This window comes from Carassius carassius, chromosome 15, assembly GCF_963082965.1.
Source record: "Carassius carassius chromosome 15, fCarCar2.1, whole genome shotgun sequence".
NCBI classification, from domain to species: Eukaryota; Metazoa; Chordata; class Actinopteri; order Cypriniformes; family Cyprinidae; genus Carassius; species Carassius carassius.
In genome coordinates, this window is record NC_081769.1 from 18,489,526 (window position 1) to 18,509,502 (window position 19,977).

Sequence of the window (19,977 nt, forward strand, 5' to 3'; positions counted from 1 at the left end):
TCTACTGATGGAATAAGCACATTGTGTGTTTTGAATCTGAAAAATATTCGCAGCAGCACTTTTTTTTTCCAACACCTGAAACTGAATTAACTAGGTCAGAGGTTTTCAACAGGAGGAGTGCATGTGCAGCACTACTACAGGGGTCTGCACTATATTGCGCAATACATAAATTCAATATGCATTAAATGCAGCATTGTTTAAATACAGTAGGCTATTTGAACTAAAGATTAGCTAAACATAGCTTGATATAAATCATGGCCAGCTGTTAACAAAATTGAGAAAATTATAAATCTGCTTATTTTGCTTTACTAGGAGGATCTAGGAAACTGGGGTCTGTTAAATGCATATGACGCTCAAATGCTCTTTTTTAAATCAACTTGTTTTAACAAATGATAATATGCCTTGTTTCTGTGTTTTAAGAAATAGTTTATATGAATTCAAAGACTCATAACATCAAATAAGTCCCCCTCAAATCGCCACCAAATGATATAATCTGCAGGAAGAGCCACTAAACAAATCAGTTATTGAATGCTTTCAACTATTTCAAAAGATTCGAATCACTAAGATGAATCATTATTCCCACTGAAGCGCTCGAAACGCCGCACGCTGGTGACACCTGCTGGTCAAAACTGAACATGCATATACTCAATCCGAACATGCATAAAAAAAAAATTGGCTTGCCGAATAATACAAGTATTTTAGTTTATTAGTTTAATCCATCGATGCAATCAGAAAATCAACTGATAGAATTACATATGAAGTGCTTGTATAATTTGTAGGGCTTTTTTTGTTTTATGGAGAGCTTGATAAGCCAGGGGCCTGTACCATGACGGTAAATTCAAAGTTACAGGATTAGTTTTGAGTTGACAAACCCAAACAACTCCAATCCGGCTTTGTTGGTACCATGATGCTGATCATCAACTTTCTTTGTCAACTCAGGCTTTGAACATGAGTTTGTGGAGCAGGTGCACATGAATGTGTGACTGCAGTGGCAAACAGCCAATCGCATGCCTTTCAGCACAGAGCAAGTGTGATTCACTTCTCGCAAGAGAGCAAGCGAGATTCAAAACTCTTTTCCCAAGGGTTTAGAGATCAAAGAATATGAGGAATATACTGTATAGTAAATGCATTTACACTGTAGTGCTTGTCCACGAAAGAGGACAAATAAAATAAATTATCTTACTCTATTAGTGCAGTCACAAGTGAAAATTTTGAAGTTAGTTTATATAGTTGATCATATAATATAACATAGTTGATATATTTTTAAAGCATTTTCTATTGATTCTACCACTTATGTATATTACATATGATCTGTATATATTAATATTCATTTAAAATAAATGCTTTATAATAATTACCCTGCCCTGGAGCAGGTTAGCTGTGCTGTGTAAGTGGCAATGAACGCTGCTAAAAGCCGAGCAACTTTAATTGTACCTAAAAAAAAGAAAAAAGAAAAAACAGGATTGGTGCACTAAACTAAACAGACATTTTCCTGGCTAGCCATCTGGGGCCTGTACCATGATAGTAGCTGAACAAATTCAAAGGTACAGGATTAGTTTTGAGTTAACAAAACCAAACCTCTACAATCCAGCTTTTTGGGAACCATGATGCTGTTCATCAACTTTCTTTGTCAACTTTAAACTTGAGTTTGTGGAGCTCATGCATAGAAAAGTGTGACATCACTGGTGAACAGTCAATCACGAGCCTTGCAAAACAAAGCAAGTTTGATTTACGTCTCGCAAGAGACCCAGCGATATTCAAAACTAAAAGTTAAAGGTTTTGCTAAAGGTTAAGAGCCATTTACGTGGTACCTAAAACCTAGGATTGGTGCAAACTAACCTGAAATTTACCTGGCTAGCAAGCTAAGCTTCATGGTATAGGCCCCTGATCTGATTTCATGGTACAGGACCCTGGTCAATAAAAGACTATTAACTGCTACAACGCTTCCTTTTTATTATACGAATCTGTCATTGAAAAAAAAAATTAAACATGGCGAATTTTTTATTATTATTAATGCTTAAAACAATACACAAGTAATAACAGATCAGACAGAATACAAAAAAAAAAAACAATGGGGGGGGGATAATATAAATTAAATTAATAGATGTTTTTAAGGCGTTTTTAAATAATTTTTCAAGTTCTTTCACAAATATAAGAAAGAGAGGTTTAGCATTAAGATATTTAGATTTATGCATATGGAATTTAACAAGTAACAAGATCAGATTAATCACATGAAAATGACATTTATTAGATTGGTCAAAATCAACAAAGCCTAGGACCATATTCTTCCAATACAACACACATTCATTATAGATTTTAGACCTTATAAATCCTAAAACATCTTGCCAAAACATTTTCGTAAATGGACAATACCAAAAAAAATGAACTACAGCTTCATCAGAGATGTCACAGAAAGAGCAACTGGAGGAAATATCCTTTTTGAACTTTTTCATGTATTGATTTGCAGGGTAGCATTTATGAATTATTTAAAAAAAAATCTCTTTTACTTTATTGGTTAAAAAAAAGAGATGTGGAAGCATCCACACTTTTTTCCAACAAATATTAACAACTACATTACTCCAGTAAGAGGTCACAGGTGGTAAAGTAACAATGTCTTGCTGAAATAGTGACCGGACTGATCTATTATTGTTTTTATAAGGAAAAGCAAAGCACAATTTACAAACAGAAGTATTAACCAAACTCAAAGAGACTGGAAGTAGAGATTAACATGGCGAAAATTTCAAAGTTTGACTTTTCATACACATTGCCCCTGCACGATCCAGAAAGATGAAACCTGTGGCGGATTGCCTTTCATCGAGAGGGTCTGCAGCCAGCATTTTCACCATCCGATTTCAGTGTAGCCAAAGGAAAAAAGACGCTTGAATTCAACAGCTGTACCTAAGCTGTTTGTACAAAAAAGAACCGCGGTAGGTGTGGAACACAAACGTACCATAATCCCATGATTTCCTGTGGACAAGATAAGGATCTCAGGGGGCGATCTAAGTTAAAGGTAGAAAAAAGTTACAGAGATGTAACTAAGTGGTGCAACGGATGCTGTATCATGGATTTCCAGTAGCACTATAGTGTATTTAGTATGCTGTGTTTAGACTTCCGAAGTGAACATATTACGCGTTTACATTAAAGACTCACATTTAAATATTCTAAATATTGTTTTGTGTCAAAGCTGCTAAAGCCACGCTGATTTTACATAAATCGTGTATCAATTGTTCAAAGAGACAATTAAATATAGCATTTACAATTTAAATAGATAAATTGTGTTACATAGATAACACATTTTGTAAAGGATATCTGCAAACAGTCTGCTTTTTTCACTTTGTGAACAGCAAATACTTTATTGTCAGTGTTCAACACAGCAGAATGTGATGCTTTATAGTATATGTGAATGTGAAGTTTAACACGAAAACAAAAACATGCTGCTTAAAACAGCTACAAAGCGAACTGGTAATTAATGCTCAAATGAGTTACATGTCAACCCACAATTGGTCCGAAATTGAACTTTGAGAAACATGCAAAAGAGAAAGCATACTTATACGTAATAAGGTGCTCCAAAACAACACAGCAAGGTGCTTTAAACAGTGAGAAACTTTCTCAGAATGATTTAATCAACTTCTTCAATGGTTGGTCCTGAGGATCCACCTCCACCAGGGGTAACAAATAGTCTGCTTTCACATCCCATGGAAGTTCCGGCCCTCTTTACGCTGATTGGTTAGTTTATTAAGGAAGTAGTGCAACGTCTCATATCGATTGGCCAAGAGACGTGACGTGAAAGGAAGAGTGCAACCAAGTATTATTACTGATATGTAACTGGCGTAGTTAGGGTGAGTTTTCGACCGTGAGGACAGCTTTTAAAAAATAGCATCCTGAGATAGCATTCTGTATTATATATGCATTTGCATTAGCTAGTATCAATGTTTATCTATGACACAGGCATGCGGAAAGCTTGGGACTTTGTTCGTGTCAGTACCTTGAGATCATGGTGACTTTACAATCTGACCAGATGTAATGTAATCATTGATTTGCCTGACTTATTCTTGAATGAGATTAGTGCTTCACTGAATAGTATTTATTTGGCCACGAAATCTGGACTAAACGCAGGATTCAGGTTCGTGTCTTCCAGGTAAACTATTCTGCCAACAAACGTGTGTTTTTACTTAGGATAAATTAGACATTTCTATGCATATCATCTCGGTTACGTATGTAACCACGGTTCCCTGAATAGGGAACGAGATGCTGCGGTGACGTCACTGTATGGGAACACCTCTCGGTGTGACGAATGTCTGAAGCCCTATACATCCTGCCAATCGCGAATGTGTTGTCATCATGACGTATTCCCAGTGGTAAACGCAAAGCATTTTGGGAATCCGCGGCACAAACATTAGGCGCCAGACTTCTCTGCATGGAGGGAAGAACGCAGTGTTCAAGATGCCGTCTACCTGCTGTGTTATAAACTGCAATAGTCGTTCTCACGATAGAAGTGGCATAAAGCTTAAGAACGGAATATCATTTTATTGTTTTCCAGCGTGGAAAAATAATAGTACAAGCCATGTTTCAGAAGTGACAAAAAGGCGACGAATGGCATGGATAGCAGCGTTAAGGAGGCCAAGATTACCTTTGATAACACTCCACCACACATGATGGTGTGTTCAAAGCATTTTCACAAAGGTAAGTTACAATTACTCTCTGGAAATGTAAACTGTTAACTAGTATGAAATGGCTAGAAAATGAGCTTTAGTTACCAATGTACTAAAGCGTAACGTTAATCAGTTTTAAATGTTGTACATCTAGGCTACATTGCAATTTATTTGGGGACTGTGTTTGCAGGCAAACCTGCCTATGAAATGTTGGAGTGTAATCCTGCTTTGATTACAGGAATAAATGAGTTTAAAATATATTAAAATAGAAAAGTCATTTTAAATTGTCATAATATTTCACAATATTACTGTTTTTATTATTATTATTTTTTTATCAAATAAATGCAGCCTTGGTGAGCAGAAGATGCTTCTTTTAAAAACATTAAAAAATCTTACTGACCCCAAACATTTGAACGGTAGTGTATGTTGCCCCATGTGTATAGCTAATCTGGATTCCTTAGGAATAGAGGTTGTGATATGACACAATTTCTTTATATTGTTACTGTCAGACACTACACCTGCACCTGAGATGGAAGGTCCTGTGAATCCACCCCCATCGCCGGGCACAATCCACACCCAACTCATGAGACTGAGCTGAAGACTTTGCTGGATAAAATTGTGGTTGTGTGCTGTGCTTTGACCAATATGTGTCCAAGTATGGTTGTGAAGGCGTCATGTTAGAATTATACACCATGCTCACACCTAATATGTAAATGTTTTTTTGTTTTCCAAAAGATTTTGTAATGTCTCTTCTCACATGTAATGTTTTTTAGACATGTCCGTAAATAAAATACAAAGATTGAATGAAAATCTGCTTCCTTTATCTGTTTTAAGGAAGAATTGTGCAAAATCATTGTTCTTTGGTTGCAAACACAATTACATAACTTAAATAGTAGTAACAAACAACTTATTTTCAGTTTCTTTACATATTTAACATGTAAATACATTTAGATGAATACATTAACATGTAAATACATTTACATTATAAAGAGTCCATAGAAATGATGAGAAACTGAAAATGTATGAGATAGGTTGTGGGTGATAAGTCACAGACACATGACTCTTCTCTGGCTGGTGCGCTGCCGAGTCCCACGCAGCCTAAATGGAACCACTGTATAGGACAGTTCTGATTATCGCAAGCAAACATGTCATCAAGCTCTTCAGGCTGTCTGCAAAAGCACCACAACACAGCCTTTTCACATGCCCTTCTTTTGGGCTGGAGGGCGTAACCTTGACCAGTCGCTCTGCTCGTAAGGATCAAGTCCTTTGATTCTCTTTATTTTCTCGTCAAATCTAACCTTTGCATTAGGATTTAGTTTTAGGGTCCGACAATGTTTTCTTTAGCCCGCTGCATTTTGTAGGATAATATTCTTTTTCACTCCAAATTTTCATTATTTTCATGCCAGAACACTAGCCTGCTATGCCAGACCATGTTAACTGTCCAAACATACCCATAATTCTTTGCGTTGTGATGACGTTGACGCCACTGCTCTCGTGGAATGAGCTCTAACTCCTAAGGGCGAAGCGAGTCCGCGCGCCTCATAGGCTAAAGATATTGCCTCCACCAGCCAATGGGACATGCGTTGTTTTGTGACAGCATGGCCTTTATTCTTGTGTCCGAAACAGACAAACAGCTGGTCAGACTCACGCCACGGGGCTGTTCGATCAACATAAGTCTTTAGCGATCTGACAGGGCAAAGACTCAGATCTCCTGGCCCTGCCTCTGCAGGGGGTAAAGCCTCCAAGACCACTTGTTGAAAACGGAAAGGGTTAGAAGCGACCTTAGGGACATAATTAGACCTCGGTCGCAGCAATACCTTCACAGAGCCTGGTGCAAATTCCATGCACGAGGGTGAAACAGAAAGAGCCTGTAAATCCCCAACTCTCTTGAGGGAGGATAAAGCCACAAGAAGAACTGTCTTTAGAGTCAGGATTTTATCCGGTATAGTTTCCAAGGGCTCAAACGGATGCCCTGATAAACCTTGCAATACAATGGATAAATCCCATGAAGGAACTCGCACAGGGCGGAAAGGCCTCAGCCGTCGCGCACCCTGTATAAAACGAGAAACCAGCAGATGACGGCCCACTGAAGCACCATCTATATATATGTGGTTAGCTGAAATGGCTGCCACGTAAACTTTCTGGAGTGGCTGGCGTTACTCCATCAGAGAAACGGTCCTGAAGGAACTCCAGTACTGAAGCCACTGGGCAGTAAACTGGATCCATATTACGAATTCCACACCAGGTCGTAAACAGTTTCCATTTGAAAGCATATAAGCGTCTCGTAGAAGCTGCTCCAGAATTCAATATAGTCTCGGTGGTTTCAACAGAAAGACCGGGACATACTAGCTCACTCCGCTCAGAGGCCACGCCCACAGCTTCCATAGATCTGGCCTTGGGTGCCAAATCATTCCCTGTGCTTGCGATAATAAATCCTGTCTGAGGGGAATCTCCCATGGAGAGCCCGCTAACAGACTGACCAGGTCCGCAAACCACAGCTGTGTGGGCCACCACGGAGCCACCAGCAGCAGCTGCTCCACTCTGTCCAGCTGTATCCTGGATAACACCGCTGGAATTAGACGAATCGGTGGAAAAGCATATAAGCTGTTTCTGGGCCAATTGTGAGCTAACGCATCCAAGCCCAGGGGCGATGGAATCCTCCTTGATGATTCAGATACGACACAACCGCTATGTTGTCTGACCTGAGCAGTACATGACGGCCGATCAGCAGATTCGAGAAGTACTGGAGAGCTAGAAAAACTGCCGGTAACTCCAACCTGTTTATATGCCAACTGCGTTGTGTCGCCGTCCACACTCTGTGAGCTGGGCGCCCTTTACAAACAGCTCCCCAACTGGTCAAAGACGCGTCCGTCGTGACAGTCTCTCGGGAAGCACAAATCCCCAGCCGAACTCCAGCTAGAAGGAATTCGGTTGACATCCACTGTCTTATTGACATAACACATCTCCGTGTCACCGAAATCGTCCGATGCGGAAGACAACGGGGTGAAACGTTCCGACTTTTCGTCCACCACTGAAAAGGGCACATATGAAGTAAGCCCAGACGGATTACAGGGGATGCCGCTGCCATTAGACCTAAAAGTCTGAGGCACAAGCTCACCATCACTGTGCTGCCCGCTTTAAAGCGACGCACGCATGACGCGAGAGACTGAGCGCGCGGGAGAGATAGTCTTGCTGTCATCGCGCAAGAGTCCAAGTCTATTCCCAGAAAGGTTATCCGTTGAGAGGGAATTAAAACACTCTTCTGGAAATTCGTGCATAAGCCCAGGCTGCTTAGATGATCCAGCACAAGATCCCGGTGAGAGTGTGCTTGAGTCTGCGATTGTGCTAACACCAGCCAATTGTCTAAGTAGTTCAACACACGAACGCCCTGGAGCCGCAACGGGGCCAGAGCTTCATCCATGCATTTTGAAAAAGTTCGGGGAGCCAGAGCTAAGCCAAAGGGAAGAACGCGGTATTGATACGCTTTGCCCTCTAAAGCGAATCTGAGGAACTTCCTGTGTCTCTTGATCTGAATATGAAAATATGCATCCTTCAGATCGATCGTGACAAACCAGTTGTTTGGTTGAATCTGAGACAAAATAGACTTTACCATTAGCATCTTGAATTTGCTCGTCCTGAGTGCAAGATTCAAACGGCGTAAATCCAAAATGGGTCGCAATCCGCCATCTTTTTTTGGCACAACAAAATAGCGGCTGTAAAAACCTGACTCCATCTGAGAGGGGTGTACTTCCTCTATAGCCCCTTTGCTCAGCAGAGCTGACATCTCCTGTCGCAGCACCGCTATTTCCTTTGGCTTCACAACCGTGGGAAGAATTCCGCGGAAAGGAGGCGGGCCTTTACGAAACTGAATGGTGTATCCGTGACAGATTGTGCGTAACACCCATTGTGAAATGCCGGGCAAGCGTTCCCACATGGCCCGAAACAACATTAGTGGTTTCAAGATTTCCGCCTCCTGCGACGTTTTCATACACGTTAAAATGTCTGGGCACGAAAGGCTCGTGCCGTTCGTAAGCAGGGGAAGCGCATGCGTCAAAGTCGTTGCGTCTCGTTGTGTATAATCCTGAAGCGTGTCCACGGCAGGAATTAATCCAACAAGATGAACATCAGGCTCTTCCGCTAGCGAAAAAGCGGCGGCTGTGTGAGCCGTCATAAACGGGCTGTCTTTGCCAGACCCTTGAACCGTCCCTCGGATTCTGAAAGCTGAATTGCGCAGAGTGTCTGAGGGAACGCTCGGCATGATAACTCGATCCAATGCTGCTCGAAGCGCCCTTTGCGGCAAGACAGTTAATGTTTGAGTTTGGGGACTGCAGCGAGAGGGTTGGATGCGCAAAAGCGGTCCAACAGCGCTCTCTAGTGGAGGGCACAGTCCCTGGCAAGCAGCGAGAGTATCAGGAGCTGCTATTCAGGGCCCGAGAACGAGAGGCATTAGCCGTCGAGCTCAGGTCTTAACTCTTTCGTTGTCGCTGGCGAGCCGGTGGAAAAACCTTAGGACCCCAATCCTTACGACGGGGCGCCATAGGTGAGGGCTCTTCTCGTGAGGCAACTCGTTGGTGGTGAGAGGAGGTTGAGTGAGAACGCGCGGCACCCAGGTATACGATGCGTACGCATGCGTGGGGCGGTGCCAAGCGCTATTTGGCCAATAGGATTGGCTGGATGGTATAGGGCTTCAGACATTCATCACACCGAGAGGGGTTCCCATACGGTGACGTCACCACAGCATCGAAGTGACCTATGAAAGGGAACCAGTTGCTTTGTTAGAACAGATAAGATAATTCAACTTGGATGAATGTGCAGCCACAAGAATGTTTTTTTCTTCTTTTTTTACTGGCATGTACTTTTAGTTTCTTTGTAAACGACCTTAATAAACTAATTTAGAAAAGGTGGTTTCAGGACTCGTAAAACTTCGCAATAAGTTATTTTTATTGTCTCAAATGTTCTGTTGACTTTTAACAATTAATGTATTACCTTGCTCGTTTGTAGGGCTGCACAGTTTGGTCAGTTTTTGTGGTGTGTGTGTGTGTGTATAATATATGAAAATAATAATGTATTATCATCAAATCAAGTATGAAGGAAGCAAGAAATGTTGCTGTTGCAGTATTTCACTAGAAAAATATTATTTAAGAAAATTTGTACATTTTTATTTTACATCACTGCTGTAAAATTGCAACACTAATATTTATGGTGTTAATCTATTCATGTTCAGATGTTTAGAAAATTTTATATAAAAAAAAAACAGGTCTTAAAGCCTCTATTTGTTGACAAGTGCTTGTTTATAAGCACTTCTTATTGCAAGTTTGGACAGTTGTTTGGTGCATATTGCCTTTTTAAATGCATGTTATAAATAATCCAAAAACATTCAGAGGTGAGATTGTGTGAAACAGCATTGTATATAGAAGATTAGAGATATTGAGAAATTTAGATTTATCTTGAAAATAAACTCTTTTTTTATAGATTTAAAAGTCAAATAAAGACTAGTTTTATTGCTCAGACTTTTGTGCTTGTTCCCAACAGACCCTCTCCATCTGTCTCTTCCTTTTTTTTTCTTTGCCTTTCTCCTGTGTCATCATTTTCATCTGAATGCAGCAGGCTTTGCCTCGGATTAGTAGAGTAGCTAAGAGGGTTCAGCGAATTGCAGCCCAAATCATCCCAATGGCTCAGAAATGCAGTTCATCCTCCACGCAGAAAGATGGTGCTGTTACAGCAGCAATTCTCATCATAGGAGATGAGATCCTCAAGGTAATTTACTAAAGCTGTTGATTATAGTCACAATTAACACTTTATCTTGTATATGCTGATATTTTTCTGACCGTTGATGGCTTTATGGATTTTCTATACTTGTTGTCCAACCATTGACATGTGCAGGGAGGTTTCCACCTTGGCACAGAAAATGTGTTTCTTTTAGAATCATTAGAACGCAATATTTGAAAAACTTTTGGTTTATGTGCTCACATTGCAGGGTCACACTGTTGACACTAACAGTGCCTTCTTGTGCCGTGGACTTCGCAAGCTTGGCGTCACCGTAGAGCGAATCACTGTGGTCCCTGACATCCAGGAAGTCATTGCTAAAGAAGTGGCACAGCTTTCCTCCTCCGTTACTCACCTCATCACATCCGGTGGCATCGGTCCCACCCATGACGATGTCACTTTTGAGAGTGTTGCTATGGCATTTGGCGAAGGCCTGCATGCTCACCCTGAACTGACAAAGCTAGTAGAGGGGTTCTTTGGCCCGGTCACTTCCAACAGTGCCCAAATGAAGCTGGCCATGGTTCCCATTTCTGCCAAACTCAATTTTGGCATAGACCCTCAGACAGGCCAGCGAAATCGCTTCCCACTAGTCAGTGTCCGCAATGTATATATATTTCCCGGCATCCCCTCTCTGCTGGAAAAATCTTTCAGTGGCCTTACCCATCTTTTTTCAGGTTCTGGTACCACCTTTCACACCTGTGAGGTGTTTGTGAATGCGGATGAGACTGATATCGCCCAGTGTCTAACAAAACTGCAGGCAGATTGGGGCAAGCGCGTCTCTCTGGGCTCTTACCCAGACTGGCTTAGTAATTATCACCATGTCCGATTGGTTTTGGACTCTGACAGTGCAGAAGAAGTGGAACGGGCAAGAACTCAATTGATAGAAGAGCTGCCTGAAGGATCTGTGGTTCCTCTTGTCACAGACCCAGTGTCAGTCGCAGCTGAAGAGGTGTACGCGCTCTCGAAAAGTAGTAAGCTTATTTATAACCATATTTGAGTGCTGTTGTTGGCCAGTTTAAATCTCAATTTAAATCAGTTGAGAGTTTCCTTGTTAAGCATGTATACCAAATATATTACAGAGACCGTGCTGGGGAAGAAAGTAGCTGCAGCATTGGGGACCATTGAGATGGCACTGGAGAAATACTCGACTAATGAAATCTGTGTTGGCTTCAATGGTGGCAAGGACTGCACAGCTCTACTGCATTTATATTATGCTGCTCTGAAACGGTAAGAAAGACTAAAGTAAAGACAAAGCCTTGACAGAAAAGCCAGCATGTGACCAAATTAAATTACAGTTGGCATAATTTTGCATAGTATCCCTTTTTTTAAAGGTGTAGTTCACCCAAAAATTGTGGGATCAAAAATTCTATTATCAGTTTCTTACCCTCTAGTTATTCCAGTTTCTTGCTTCTGTTGAACACAAAAGAATGTTGGTAACCCAACAGTTGTTGGTATCCATTGACTTCTATAGTATTGAATAAAATAATGGAAGTCGATGACCACCAGCTTCTGTTTAGTTGCCAGCATTAATATAATGAATAAATGTTAACACATGTATTTAATTTATTTAAATATTGTGGGAAGTGGGAAGTCGTGGCCTAGTGGTTAGAGAGTTTGACTCCTAACCCTAGGATTATGGGTTTGAGTATTGGGCCGGCAATACCCCGACTGAGGTGCCCTTGAACAAGGCACTGAACCCTCAACTGCTCCCCAGGCACCGCAGCATAAATGATGCCCACTGCTCCGGGTGTGTTTTCACGGTTTGTGTGTGTTCACTGCTGTGTGTGCACTTTGGATAGGTTAAATTAAATTTTGGATAGGTTAAGTTAAATTAGATAAGCACAAATTCTGAGTATGGGTCACCAAACTTGGCTGCGTCACGTGACTTTCACTTTCTTTTTTTTAATAAAGAAGTAATCAAAATTAAAATTAAAATTTCGTCATCCTCATGTTGTTACAAACCTGTATGGCTCTCTTTATTTTGTTGAATACAAAATAACTTTTTCCCTAATGGGTTCCACCAAATCTACATGGACTTTAATCGGATGGACAACAAATAGACATTTTTCAAAATAAATGCTTTTATGTTCCACATAAGAAGTAAAGCCATGTTTGGAAGTAAATTAAATGAACTATCCCTTTAGGACAGCACAAGCATACCTTCAAAACATTTTTACTCGAATAGATGCTTGTTTTAAGTTCCGGTTGTCAACAGCTAGTTACACATTCAGTTGAGAGATAAGTTCACTTCCAGAATAAAAATTTCCTAATGATTTACTCACCCCAGTGTCATCCAAGATGTTCATGTCTTATTGTCTTCAGTCCCAATTAAAGCAATTAATGTTTTTGAGGAAACCATTGCTAGATTTTTCTCTAAATAGTGGACTGCAATTTCAGAGGAGCTTCAAAGGGCTCTACATGAACCCAGTAGAGGAATAAGGGTCTTATCTAGCAAAATGATCTGTATTTTTCTCAAAACAAAAAAAAAATTGATATACATTTTAACCACAAATTCTCTTTTGCACCAACCCTAAGTTTCATATACATCCATCTCTCTCTCTCTCTCTCTCTCTCTCTCTCTCTCTCTCTCTCTCTCTCTCTCTCTCTCACTCAGGCGGTATCCAGATAGTAGAGACAAATTGAAAGCTCTTTACATTCGAATTGTCTCTCCTTTTCACGAAATGGAGAGGTTTTTGCAGGATACAATCAAAAGGTAAGACAAGTTGCCTTAAAAAAAAATTGTAGTACTGCAGTGATTTAAAAGTAGGAGATAACAAATATCTGGAATGCTTTTTTTCTTCTCCTGAGTAGGTAATTCAAAGACTGGATTCTCTGGCATTTCTCCCAGAACTTTTTGCCTGCATCAGAAGCCAGCAAATGTAAACATATGATTTAGTTATGTCTGATTCAGACAATTATTTTGACAACATTTCTGAATTGCAGTTTTACGACTGTTACACAAATGTTAGAATCACCAGTCCTGCTTGTTTATCCACATACGATATGGGATCTGGCACCAGTTAGTAAGTGAAATTTCTTAACCAAATCACTTGAGTGAGACTTTCAAGGGAGATGTGCCATCTGTAAGCAGTAACAGACTCTGACAAACCAGCTGCAGTCTGTTCCTTAACCGTGATGGGTGGAACATGGGTCCAGGCCTCATTAATTGATCAGTGTCCATCAAAGCTTCATAGGTGTAATTATTTGGCACTCTCTTCTATAGATATGACCTGGAGCTGTTCTCAGTAGAGGGCAGTATTCAGCAGGCTCTGCATGAGGTCCGGGAAAGGAGGCCAGATTTACAGGCTGTTCTGATGGGAACGAGACGGACCGACCCTTACTCGCTCACATTGACACCCCTCTGTCCCACAGACCCTGGCTGGCCGGAATACATGAGGGTCAACCCACTGCTGGTGAGGGGGAAGGAATATATATATATATATTTATTTGTGCTGCTTAATATATATATATATATATCTTTTTTTCTGACTTTTGAATCATAAAGTTAAGTTTAAAAAAAGTCTCTTCCACTTTATAACAAGTTAATGGGTAAGTTCACCCAAAAATTTAAATTCTGCGCTTGCCTCTGCATCATGTAAAGGATGGATACGTGTGCTGAAACATAGTGTTTAAGCGATCAATTAAGTGATTGGGTTTCTGTGTGTGTTTATAAGATTTTAATCGGATTTGATGTTCTGACATGCACACACTACACAAATATAAACAGAATTTTCCTGCTGGTTTAAGAAGTGTATACTAGCCATCCTCCTGCTACTTGTCTTTGTTTTAAAAAGCAGACTTATTATTTATATATTTCGGGAGACGACAAACACATGAAGCTTTGCACTGCTCTCCTTATATTTATCAAGCAGTAAAGTCCTTCCCGTGCCCCAAAACAAGGAGTCTTTCAGCGCAATCCACAGACTGCGGCGTAGCAGCACGAGCGGACTCAAACAGAAAGACTTATTTAAATATACTTAATTTAATTATACGTACTTTATACATACACTACTGTGCAAAAGTCTTAGGCATGTTAGTATTTTCACCCAAAAGAATGGTCTTCGGCCTGTTATTTATGGTATATATTTTGCTGTCGTGTCTCAGTAGAAAATATCAGTTTACATTTCCAAACATCCACATCATTTTGCCATTCATTTTCATAATAATCTAGTGAGATTTTTGAATGCACAAGCAGTCTGACAACAGTCGGTGCTCCACATGGAGATCTGATCTCACCATCATCAAATCTGTATGTTATTACATGAAGACGCTTGAAGGAACCTTTCTGCAAATCTACCTGAAAAACAATGCGCAAGTGTACCTGGACAAAAGCTGTTTTAAATGCAAAGGTTAGTGGATTAATAAAATCCATATTTTTGAAAACATCCTTACTTTACAACATATTTACACAAGTGCCTAAAGCTTCTCACAGTACTGAAGGCAGGTTTCTTAAAATTTGCTACAGTTCTTCTGGATTTAGTTTGTCTCAGTTTCATCTGTTTCTTCATGTAATAACATACAGATTTGATGATGGTGAGATCAGATCTCCATGTGGAGCACTGGCTGTTGTCAGACTGCTTGTGCATTCAAAAATCATGGAAAATTTGCAAAATTAATGTTTGGAAATGTAAACTAATATTTCCTACTGACATACTACAGCAAAAGATAGAAATAACTGGCTTAAAACCATTTTTTGGGCTGAAAATACTAATGTGATTAAGACTTTTGCACAGTACTGTACTTTACAAATGACATTGTTGCTACTTTATAAAGAATGAACAAACAGTAAATCACAGAACTGTTTAAAGACAGTAACAGACAGCACTCATTTTAACTAAATATCAGAGTGATGGACAGAGATACAGTAAAAACATTATGTGTGGTTTTCTACAATGACCCAGGTCATGAAATACATTTATTTGCTTGGGAAATGAGATCCAAATGATCCAAATGAGATCCATTTTAAAAGTATTGAAATGGCACTGGTATCGGTACCAACCCTATTTATGATGCATTATGATTCAACAACAACAGCTTGTTCTATGTCGATACGTCATTTCTGCATCATTACACAACTTTCCAGTTTCTGTTTTCAATCCTTTCAAGTGTATACATGTCCTGAACGGATTAGAATTTTTTTAAATGTTTAAACCAATCCCTTACAATCCAAAATTCATTTAGTATCAGACTTTGCCAAATTCGTTCTGATTGATGTGGTTACATTTAACTTTATTCGTTTTTATTTGTTGATTATTATATATAAAACAAAAAGAAATAGAATTTGGTACTTTGTTTTATTTCACAAAATTTTGTATTAAAATAAAATGATATTGTTATTAGTATAAGATTTTATATCATAATACAAAAAAGTTCAAAAAGAATCATATGTGTGTGTGTGTGTGTGTGTGTGTGTGTGTGTGTACATGTATAATCACAGAGACAAACAAAAAAGATGCAAAAAATCTTCCCACCTTTCCTGTAGTGTCTAAACTGACTCCACAGTCAGTAAATCACTGTCATGTCTCTCACTCACTCTCATGTAAGCTGGCAGCAGAAACAGGCAAGAGATGGTGAATGATGATAAATGAGGTTCTCCAGGATCATTACACAGCAACTCCCTCATCCCAATCAGTGGTGCTTATGTAAAAGACACGGCAGTACAGCATGTTCTCAGAATTACAAATGACCCCAGATCCTTGTTACTTCTGAATGTTTGCTTCATATCCTCCATCTCTTTCCCTGTCTGTAGGAATGGACATATCATGACATCTGGTCTTTCCTCAGAACCCTGTATGTGCCCTACTGTATTCTGTATGACAAAGGGTGAGGTGCTTCTCTTCACAATGAGTCTCACTCATTAAACCATCTTCATGGTTTGCTTATGCTGTTATCTATATTTCCTCATAGATACACTTCTTTAGGGAGTATGGATAACACATGCAGGAATCCATCTCTTAAAGTGGTGGATGAGAGAGGGGTTTCTCGCTACAAACCTGCCTACAAGCTGGAAAATGAGGAGGAGGAGCGCAACTCAAGGGCATGACTGACATCTTAGACATCCTTATTTGTTTTTTTTAAGAGGCAATTGACACGTGCAACTGAGGACATTTTTAAGAAGGAACTGAATCTAAACTACACTATCAGAAACAGTTCTTGAAAAAACTTGTGGTTTGTGTTTGCTTACCGTCTATGTATGTTGGTGCGTAGAAAAGTGAGAAATGTAACTATGCTGTTTTTAAGAATTATATTAAAACAGCAGCCTATCACAGTGTATTGTTCTTCTTCATTTCAATTTTGGTAATATTATTGTAAACAATCAAGACTTGTTTGTATCTTTGAAAAAAGTGTGAGTAACTGCGTCTGTGTGCAATTTTTCTGTTTTAGCACATCCTTAGCGGCGACAACGGCTAAGTTTTGCGTTAGATAAAAGCACAATCTAGTTAAAATATAATGGGTTTAAGTGACTTGAAAATTACGTATTGCTTCAGTTCATGCAAACAAATGTTGATGTCTGTTTGGAGATCAGTCTACAATAAGCGGGCATCAGCAGCAGCAATGGAGGTTTCCGGCCTCATGGGTGCGATGTAGTCACGTTGTACATTTAAAATGGTGATTACAATAAATTACTCTATATCCAAGCTAGAGTTAATCTAAGACCACAAAGCTCCTCCATCTGGACATTTGTCAGCGTTCTGGCAACAGGAATCGATGCAGTGTATTCTCATAAAGCGACTCGCTCACGGACGCGCGGCTGTTACACCTCTGATTACCAGCAGCACCATCATCTTTATGTTTCAGGCAATTTAACTTTTTCTTTAATTCTTAGACGATTTAATTAATAAGAATAGTTATTTATTAATAGTTAGAAATAGCATCAATATGTAATTAATGGAACTAAATAGAAAGATTTGTTAATTTTGTTCCCAGCACACAAGTCAAAGAAGCCCCTTATGGGCTAAAACTTCAAGGATGGATAGATGAATGGATAAATAATTAGGGTGAATGAAGGGTGATTGAGACATAAGGTCAAATGGGACAGTATGGCTATACAGAATGTATTTAATCACCTAATGAGTTAAAAAAAAACGCATTTAGCTGAGTCCTGTAGCTGTAAAACCACATAATTAAAAAGGGATGCCCTCAATGGTGTGACATCATGTAGGTGGGCGGGACATGCATCAAACAGAAAGTTGACCATGAAATGCGTGAACTGAGGAAAATGACAAAAGGTTTTGATAGTTTTCATAATAAGGTCCTAAAATTCACATAGCTAAATTGAAATTTCCAAGATATACAATCTTAATAAATCATTTTTTTATGATTTAGATTTTCTAAAAAATTAAATTATTGGTCCAGGCGTGTAGGCTGCAGATGGGTCTGACGAGCACAGGCACGCCCATTATGATGAATAGGCCCCCCAGTTTAGTATACAATTTAATATTTGTTAAATAATTATTTACACAAAAGGTTTTTACACAATTACAAAACTATTATAACATAATAACTAAAATAAATAAAACGTGTTTGCCATATTCTTGATGAGTTTGATCGACAGCTTGGTGTTTGGCTATTGTGTTATCCAGGCTGTCTCAGACATGTCGTGCCTTTCAGTTTGTGTGTTTATCTATTCAGTTAGCCTGTAATTCGCAATGTGTGTTTGAAAATGTTAGACGAAACCGCAGCAATGCATAATTCTGTAAAAAGGACTTTTAAAAACTTGCACTGACGGGAGATAACCCGTCCATCAGCCCGCAAGTAGCCTAAGATCTTTCAGTTCCAAACTGAAAAGTCATTCTGTAAAGCTGGGAACACAATACAGAAAATAATAATTTTGAAAAACTATATGTGACCCTGGACCACAAAACCTTAAGTCTTAAATTGCACAGGTGTATTTGTAGCAATAGACAAAAATAAATTATATGGGTCAAAATTATATTTTCTTCTTTTATGCCAAAAATCATTAGGATATTGAGTAAAGATCATGTTCCATGAATATATTTTGTCAATTTCCTACTGTAAATATATAAAAACTTTTATTAGTAATTAGTAATATGCATTGCTAAAGACTTTATTTGGATGACTTTAAAGGCAATTTTCTCAATATTTAGATTTTTTTTGGTATCCTCAGATTCCAGATTTTCAAATAGTTGTATCTCCGCCAAATAGTTTCTTATCCTAACAAACAATACACAAATGGAAAGCTTATTTATTAAGCGTATTATCTTCCAGATGATGTATAAATCTCACTTTTAAAAAAAAAAAGAAAAATGACACTTAAGACTGGTTTTGTGGTCCAGGATCACATATGTTATTTACATAGGTTTTGCCTAAAATCATGATATGATTATAGGCAAAACCAATGAACCACCAATAATTTTTTGGTTTCAATATTTATTTATTTATTTTACCAAACTGTATAAAGATGATTCTCAGCTATTACAAATGATGTAACAATGATTTGATATACCATTTTGCTTAATGTGATGTGTGTAAAATGGCATTCTAAATTGTAAATTTCCTTAAACCCGGGTGGGAGTGGCAAATGTTGGTGGACCTCAAGAAACAGCTGGTTTCCCAAGAAAAATAACAACAACTACCCTCCGGCCAGAAATATGTTCAGCTGAGAATAAGAGAGTCTTTATCATTGAGCTGACTATTTTGTGGGAAGAAATCATCACAGCAGCCCATGAAAAGAAACATCTAAAGTATTTCAAGTTGGCAGCGCAGTGCCAGGAGGCAGGCTGGGATACTAAGGTTTACCCTGTGGAGGTCAGATGCTGGGGCTTCATCAATAGAGCAATGGTTCATGCACTTTGTGAGTCTGGCATGGTGGGGGGCAAACATTTGGAAGGAGGTGAAGGAGCTGGAGGAAGAGGCAGAGAAAGCCAGCTACTGGCCGTGGCTCCGGAGGAATGAGAGCAACTGGGGGTTAACACAGATCTCTATAAATCTATCTGTTTGTCTTCATTACTTTAATTACTGGAATAACTATACCTATCAGAAGTGTGTGTCCAGAAAGTATAGTATAAGATCAATCAGTACAAGTACAAAATATCATATCTTTTGTCTTTATCAGAATCATACTTAGAATGCTGAAATATTGCAGTCATGCTTTTATTCCAGCATGACTCATGTAACTTTACTTAAGGAGTGGCAACTTATTTTCTACGATACTCATATGAAAGGCTTAATCATCACTCACTGCTGTCATCAACTGACAGTAGCACCATATATATATACTACAAAAATATATACTATCACAACTACCCAACATCAGAAAGGTGAGCTTAATAAATATTATATTGTGTTGTATTGCGTGTATGTATACATAGGCAATAGCGATACTGTATGCAGAATTTAAAGATATTCAGTATTTTAAGAGCAGTACTTGACTGTTTCATTAAAATTGTTTGGATACCTTTATGCAAACTATAGATTAGACTCAAAAATGATTGTAAATGAAGTAAATACAATTAACATTATTATAGTATGTTTTAAGTAAATACTCTTTCAGTCTTTATACTTAAAAATGTCATGTTTAATTCAAAGTTACTTGCAG

General features: G+C 38.9%; 1 protein-coding gene across 4 annotated transcripts; it reads left to right on the forward strand.

Moving 5' to 3' along the window:
• The first annotated feature begins 3,784 nt into the window (after positions 1–3,784).
• On the forward strand, positions 3,785–16,665 carry LOC132158364 (FAD synthase-like). 4 transcript variants are annotated; one of them, XM_059567753.1, is made up of 9 exons: positions 3,785–3,843; positions 4,067–4,138; positions 10,185–10,409; positions 10,630–11,389; positions 11,498–11,645; positions 13,033–13,131; positions 13,642–13,831; positions 16,168–16,241; positions 16,326–16,665. In XM_059567753.1, exons 3-9 carry the CDS (start codon positions 10,251–10,253, stop codon positions 16,459–16,461), a joined length of 1,566 nt encoding a protein of 521 aa, XP_059423736.1. In that variant the 5' UTR covers positions 3,785–3,843; positions 4,067–4,138; positions 10,185–10,250; the 3' UTR covers positions 16,462–16,665. The 4 variants fall into 4 exon arrangements, with proteins under 4 accessions (XP_059423736.1, XP_059423738.1, XP_059423735.1 ...); XM_059567755.1 differs by having other exon boundaries at positions 3,825–3,843; positions 10,257–10,409; XM_059567752.1 differs by lacking the exon at positions 3,785–3,843 and having other exon boundaries at positions 3,948–4,138.
• The last annotated feature ends 3,312 nt before the right edge of the window (positions 16,666–19,977 follow it).

What these genes read in the sequence shown, in the direction of transcription:
- LOC132158364 (XM_059567753.1), top strand. Translation starts at nt 10,251, where the DNA reads ATGCAGCAGGCTTTGCCTCGGATTAGTAGAGTAGCTAAGAGGGTTCAG. An exon ending in TGAGGGTCAACCCACTGCTG is followed by an intron (nt 13,832 to 16,167) that starts GTGAGGGGGAAG and finishes CCCTGTCTGTAG; the next exon opens with GAATGGACATATCATGACAT. An exon ending in TGTATTCTGTATGACAAAGG is followed by an intron (nt 16,242 to 16,325) that starts GTGAGGTGCTTC and finishes ATTTCCTCATAG; the next exon opens with ATACACTTCTTTAGGGAGTA.